General features: G+C 45.7%; 1 protein-coding gene across 1 annotated transcript; it reads left to right on the top strand.

The window, feature by feature from the left end:
- Nucleotides 1-5,758: 5,758 nt before the first annotated feature.
- LOC136993834 (olfactory receptor 226-like) lies at nt 5,759-6,211 on the top strand (the record flags this gene model as incomplete). Its single annotated transcript, XM_067308782.1, has 1 exon — nt 5,759-6,211. A coding segment is annotated over one exon (453 nt), but the record flags the coding sequence as incomplete, so codon positions are not given.
- Nucleotides 6,212-6,885: the final 674 nt, after the last annotated feature.

The following is a 6,885-nucleotide window of genomic DNA, read 5'->3' as shown; positions in this document are numbered from 1 at the left end:
CGATTAATCTCATAAAAATGTCCCCAGCCAACAGCCTCCTGGTGGCCTATCAGCTGATCAGACACAACTGACCTCATAATCACCCACCAAGCCAATGGGCCTGCTGCTGGTCTTTCACCTGCCCTTATGGAAATGACCTCGGCATGGTCTTGGCTTCCATCCAGTCAGGTATTCATGCAGCAATGACCTCACAATCATCACCTGAGCCATGGGCCTGCTGCTGGCCTATCAGAGGCTGAGACAGAGGTGATCTCACAGTCACCATCCAAGCCATGTAACTGTTTCTGGCCTATCAGCTACTCAGTTGTGAATGACCTCGCAATCAACATCCTAGCCCTGTGCTGCTTGGAGGCCTATCAGGTCCTCAGGCAGAAGTGACCTCACAAACAATTGCCCCAAGCATTAGCCAAGTGCTGGCTTATCAGCTGCTCAGATAGAGGGGACCTTATAATCATCTAGCAAGCCCACATGGCTGCTGATGGCCTTTCCTCTTCTCTGATGGACAAGGCTTGTGTTCTTGCTTGGGAGGTCACTTCTGACTCAGCCTCTGATAGGCTAGCAGCAGCCTCATGGCTTTGGCATGTGAACGTGAAGTCACTCCTGCCTTAGCAGCTCATAGACCAGCAGCAGGCACATGGCTTGGATGATGATGATGGTGAGGTTAGTTGTATGTGCTCAGCTGAACGCAGGGGTTGAGTTAGCATCCTGGCTGGAGATCCTGGCAAGAACTTCAGAAACTGCAGGCCTCCAACAACCTAGTGACAAAAAGTGCTCAGCTGAGAGGGACACCTGAACTGTCAGGCTAGAAATGACTCCCTTAGGGAAGAGAGGAGCATGTGGGAAGGTGAGGACCATAACACGGAAGGGTCTTGCAGAGGTATTTGCACAAAACCACTTCAACTTTGCAAGCTGATTCTCAGCTATGACCCTTCAAGTATTTCCTGCTGATTTGCAGGAAAGTGATTGATCATCACGCAATGATTTTCAGGGTCCAAAAGCAATGTTGTGATCTGCTTCATTTGCAGCACAAAAAATAAGCTCTGAGCCCTTGAAACATCACTCACTGTTGTATGTGCATCTGGGAGAAGTGGTCATAAGAGGCCAATTATTTTCTGAAGAAATGCTTTGTCTTTGGAAGTTTTCCATATTTACCCATTTTGAAAGGTAATGACTGTGGCACTGCTGCTCGAAAGAGCACCTCTGAGTGCTCCGTCATGGCAAGACCATTTCCTTGTTAACTGTGCCAGAGAAAAAAGTCCCACCATGTCAAAGCTGCTCTCTGAGGCCTCCTCCTGGAAGTCAGCCCCTGGGTGCCTTCTTTCAGGGGGCAGTGTGTGGTCTGCAGGTTGCAGCAGAGATCCCCAAAGCAGTGAGCCCTTTGGCAGGGAGACATTAGGACCCCCCCCCCATCCGCCCTTATTTCACTGGATTGGGAGGTTACTTGGATGGTTAATTAAGAGCAAAGAGTTTCTAGGATACTGCCATGTTAGAAGAAAAGAGAGTCCGCACCAATTATGTTTACTGGTAGTACCCCTCCCCCCCCCATAAGACTTTATTAGCAGGAGACAGAGGCAGCTACTATGCCTCTAGTCTAAGCAAACTTGGGATTCGGCAGATCTCAGAAGTGTTATCTTCAAGAAACTCCTCCAAAGAAGCCTTTCTGAAAGATGACCTCTTCTAATCCTAATACTCTAAGCTGCATATTTATATGTATTTCACAAGAGATCTGGGATATCTTTGGTTAAGCATGGGACAGGAAAGCCCAAATCAAATAAGGGATGGAAATCATGGAGAATATATATATTAAAAAAAAAAAAGAAGAAAGAAAGAAAGAGAAAAGACAAAGCATTCTGTAAACATTAAAATGTATTCCACTTTTCTTTGTATTTCCCAGTACCTGTGAATTACCTTTGATATTAGCTTCCATGGGTTTTCTTTCTCAGATAGCCTGTATTTCAACTGCAGAAGATGGTGCTTCTGAGCCCTTGTTTTTATGCTTTCCAATTTTACTTGTACAAAGAAGTTACCATTAAACAGAAATGCATGGGGCTTTTTTTGCTTCATACACTGTCATTCTAAAAGTAGTACAGACTTACATTAACTCTCGTTCAGTATACCATAATAATCACAGATGTTGCTTTTCCATTTTTCATTTCTTTTCATCCAAAAGGCTGTATTCGATATTATAAAGTACATTTATGAATATTTTGGAAAATACTCATCTGTTTCCTTTCTGAAGTATATTTGAAAAATTAGAAGTGGTGAATGAATATGTGGGATGGCAATATCTGGGACCCCGATGAACTTCCCAGTTCAGAGTCAGACACTGAGCCTGAGGGGGAGGCAGCTGCCCGGCCGGTGGCAGAGCAGCGAATCACCGCACCGAATGCAGCCAGTTTGAAGGGACCACAGCTCCTGGCGATTTTAAAGCATCAGAGCTGCAGGGACACAGGATACACAGGGACGCTACAGGCAGCAACCCCGTGAAGGATTGTCAGAATGGCTGTAAAGGCTGTGGGACAATGGGGCAGATGCAGTTCATTTTACTAGAGAGGAGCTCGGTCGGATGGAGGCTCTGCCCCAGGGTCCCAGGCTGCACAACACTCTCTGCACCCTGCACCAGCAAAACCAAAACATTTCCCCTCCCTAATGGAGTGGGTGCTAGGTGTGGTTGTTTAACCTGGCCGACTGCCACGGTCATCGATGGTGGGCTCACCGCGTGGACTACTGTCGCAGCAGGGTTAAACCAGCTGTGGCAAGTAGGAATGTTGTCTGGAATTTATTCCCCCTGAGTTTACCGGACTGGATCAGATCCCCATGAGCAAAACCATCCAGACTAAGACGCTGCGAACTGCCTCTCCCCATTCTGCACAGGACTCCGTCCCACCAAGGAGGCTCAGTAACCATGAGTGGCCTCGGCGGGGACGATGTGCAAGACTCTCCTATGCAATTAAAACTGGCGATGAGCAAAGCAGACCCCATTAGGGTTTTTGCGTTGGTGGTCCTAATCTGAGAGTTTCCTGAATATGCTACATACTTCTGGGGGTTTGATCACAGGTGTGAAACACTGGTGCTGGCTGACATTCAAGATCTTTTCACAATACAAAAAGCATCAACATTTATTTCATGGCATTGGATATAAACAAAGAGAAAATGAGAATCCCTTGTGCAGTTCTGGTCTCCCACCTCAAGAAAGAAAAGTAGGACTAGGAAAAGGGAAGGGAAAGTTGATGAAGGCAGCAAGACAAATTTCACCATGCATGACATTAGTTACTCCTGTCACACCTTCAACTGACCAGGTTCTGAAATGGATCCTCCCAACTGTACCATAGCGAGCAAATTCTTCCTCAAGGCCTTTTCAGTCACTCATGAAATGCAAATCTTCTTCTTCACGCTGTCGTGGGTGATTTATCTGCTCACTGCCATGGGCAATATGGTCATCATATCCATCATTTGGCTCAACCAGTTCCACCCCTAGCATATCTCTTCCCCAGCAGCTTCTCCTTCTTAGATATTTGGTTCCCTTTGCCCCTAAAATGTTTGTCGGCCTCATCCTGGAGATTAGGACCATCCCATGGCTGCTTGCCGGTTCCAGACCTTCCTTTCCATCTTCCTGGGCGCAGCTGAGTTCAACCTGCTTGTTGTGATGTCTTTCGATTGCTGCAGGGCCATTTGCGACCTGTCACACTGTATCATCTGTATGAAGCCCCGGTTGTGCTCCATGCACATCTTTATCCACTGGGTGATGGCATCTCTATCCTTGCTCAGCCCCACCATCTTATATTCCAAGGTACCCTGTGTCCACAGTAAAGAGACTCTTTCTTCTGTGGCCTCATCCCTTTGATGAGAGCAGCCTGCATGGGCACCAGCTACCTTCAAACATGTGCTTTGCTCTCTCCTCTGCTATTTTGCTGAGCTCCTTCACACTGACCCCTGTGTCTTATGCCTGCGCTAGATGCACTGTCCTGAGAATACCCTCTGGGAAAGCCCTAAGAAGCCTTCTTCACCTGCATATCTCACACTGCCATAGCCACTATCGCATAGGGTAGCTCCATTTTTGGCTACGTGGGGCCTGAATACAGCAAATCCTTTGCACCAACCAAAGCCTGAGAAAAGGGTTCACCAGAGGGTTACCTCTGTGGTGAGCAGAGAAGCTGCTTTGCTGTAAGCTCAGCAGCTTTGCAGGTTCCTCTAAGAAAGTACATTCAGGAGAAGCATGATTTTAGGTGACAGCCAGCAGACTAAGAACACAGTCTGTGGAGAACCTCTGTTTCACTGCTTAAAACCCATCATCTCCTCCTCCTGCCCTTGCACTCTTGAAGCATCTTATCTGTGGAGTCATCTGCTCCTTTCCTTTATATGTCTAAAAACAAATGCAAAGGTGGAGGGAAAAACATCAGTATTTATTGCTTATGTTTTCCTTGGGCTTCCTTCTGTTGGACATGTTCTTTGGTTTGAAAAAGAAATTAGCTACTAAATAAATTAAGAGGGTGGAGACAGAAATAGTGAGTTTCATTGACTTCATTAGAGGTGTCTGTGAGCAGCTGGTGCCTGTACTCGTTTTCCCTTGGTCCCTATATAGTCAACAAAGAGAGAGCTCTAGAGGCTGGGTCCTCCCAGACTGTAATTGACAGGTGAAAGAAGTGTTACCAGTCTCTTCCAGACACTCTTCTCTCTCTCTCTGCACTGACAAGATGGGAGGAAGCTAACTTGCTCAAACTGAAGTGCCCAACTTCTAAAATATAACCCTGCTTAGTATTTTGTTGTTGTTGTTGTTCCAGACCCTTCCTATTTCAAATAATCAACAGGACAGCCTTTAAGTTCTTTAAAAGGAGAAGATTTCCCCCTTCCCCTAAAGGGAAAGCAAGGCATTTAGGTCAGGACATTTAATAACAATGTTTCCTCAATGCTTCTGAAGAAACAGAGAGGAAGAAGATGTGGAAGAAAGCAGGGGATTGCAGAAGAGATGCTCAGTACTGGCTTGTTTTGAAAGCAACAGCCTCACAGAAGTTCCAAGTCAAAAAAGGCAAGGACTGAAAAGTAGAAGGAATAACTTTCAACATACTTATCTACATGGATGGACTGGCATCTGCAGATACTAGTAAGCACTTTTGCTGGGAGATTAGGTTGCCTTTTGAAACACAGATGTGATGGATGTTTGCAATAAGTGAACAGGGAATTTCCCAGGCATGGCATGAACTAGTTCACAACCTCTTTACAATACTGTGCTTGTGAGAAAGAATCCTTTGTGAGTGTTTGGAAAAGTTAGAAAGAAGACAGTAAAATCTCTGAGGACTTGTTGAGACTGTGAAATTCTCACACTTGCTTCTTCATGCTCCTGTCTCAGCAGGATGTACTGAAATTGGGCATGGGAGCAGGAAATGAAACTGTGGTTGCTGAGTTCATCCTGGAGGGTTTCTCAGGGCTTGATCAAAGACTGCAGCTGTTTCTCTCCCTGATCCTTCTACTCATATTCCTGACAACAGTGACAGGGAACACAACGATCATTTTCCTCGTGTGTGTGGATCACCGCCTGCAAACCCCCATGTACTTCTTCATCAGCAATCTGGCATTCCTGGAAATCTGGTTCACATCCTCCACAACCATCACATTGTTGGTGATTCTGAGCTCTGGTAGGAGAACTATCCCATTTAGCAGCTGCTTTGCCCAATGCTATTTCTATTTTGCCCTGGGTTTTACAGAGTTTGCTCTCCTTGTTGTCATGTCCTTTGACCGCTACGTTGCCATCTGCCAACCTTTGCATTATGCTGCCATCATGAAGCAGCAGCTCTGCACCCGTCTGGTTGGTGCTGGGTGGGTCATAGGCTTCACACTCTCGAGTTACCACCTGGTCCTCCTCTCAAAGCTGACTTTCTGTGGCCCCAACAAGATCCAGCATTTTTTCTGTGACAACTCCCCCTTATTCAAACTGTCCTGCTCTGACACCAGCCTGCTTTGGAAAGCAGACTCCATTCTGATATCATTTGTAGTGCTGGGTTCCTTATGTTTAATCCTGGTGTCCTACATGTGCATCTTCCACTGTATTCTGCACATGCCAGCAGCATCTGGGAGGAAGAAAGCTTTTGCTACATGTTCTTCCCATCTCACTGCCTTAGCCATCGCATACGGAAGCTGCATTGTTCTCTATGCACAGCCCACAGAAGAGGTTTCCTTGGAGACCAACACAATTGTAGCTTTGCTGAACACTGTCCTGTACCCATTCTTAAACCCCTTCATCTACAGTTTCAGAAACAAGACTGTGAAGTTGGCCCTGGAGGAAGCCCTTGGCCGTGCAAAGGTTTGGCTTTTCCCCCGGTCATGATGCTTTTCATGACAGCAATTCTAATTATGTATCATGTATTATATCACACACCTTGGTTGCAGGGGGTTATTATAAAGAAAATCCAAAAAATATTGATAAAATGTTGCACACACACACACATACACACACTTTGCTCGGGCTGGGACATTGACTGCCAGTGCATGCTGACACAAGGAAGTTTTCATAAGTCATCTCAGGAAACTTAGCTGAAAACTCTGGGGACAATGTCCAAGGGCTGTTGAGAAAAGCTCAAAACACCTTCTCTTCCTGATAACAGAAGATGCTAAGCACGAAAATTAAGCTCAGACACTACAATGGGCTCAAATTCATTGGATTCAAATCCACAATACACTTCTCAGTTTCATTAGTGTGATGAAGACAGCCTCATTGATTTGTCAATGATAGCCTGCAGACGATAGTTTTATTACTCACTTTGGAGGGAGATTTTTTAAAAATTCATAGTTTTGTAACATACGGTCAGCATGTCCACTGTTTAAAGCCCTGCTTTATCTCCACTGATGACTCTAGGATTCATTCTCCTGAGGGAAAAAAAAGAACATCAT

This window comes from Apteryx mantelli, chromosome 20 (assembly GCF_036417845.1).
Source record: "Apteryx mantelli isolate bAptMan1 chromosome 20, bAptMan1.hap1, whole genome shotgun sequence".
Taxonomy (NCBI): Eukaryota; Metazoa; Chordata; class Aves; order Apterygiformes; family Apterygidae; genus Apteryx; species Apteryx mantelli.
The sequence above is the reverse complement of the archived record's forward strand: the minus strand, read 5'-3'. Positions and strand labels throughout refer to the sequence as shown.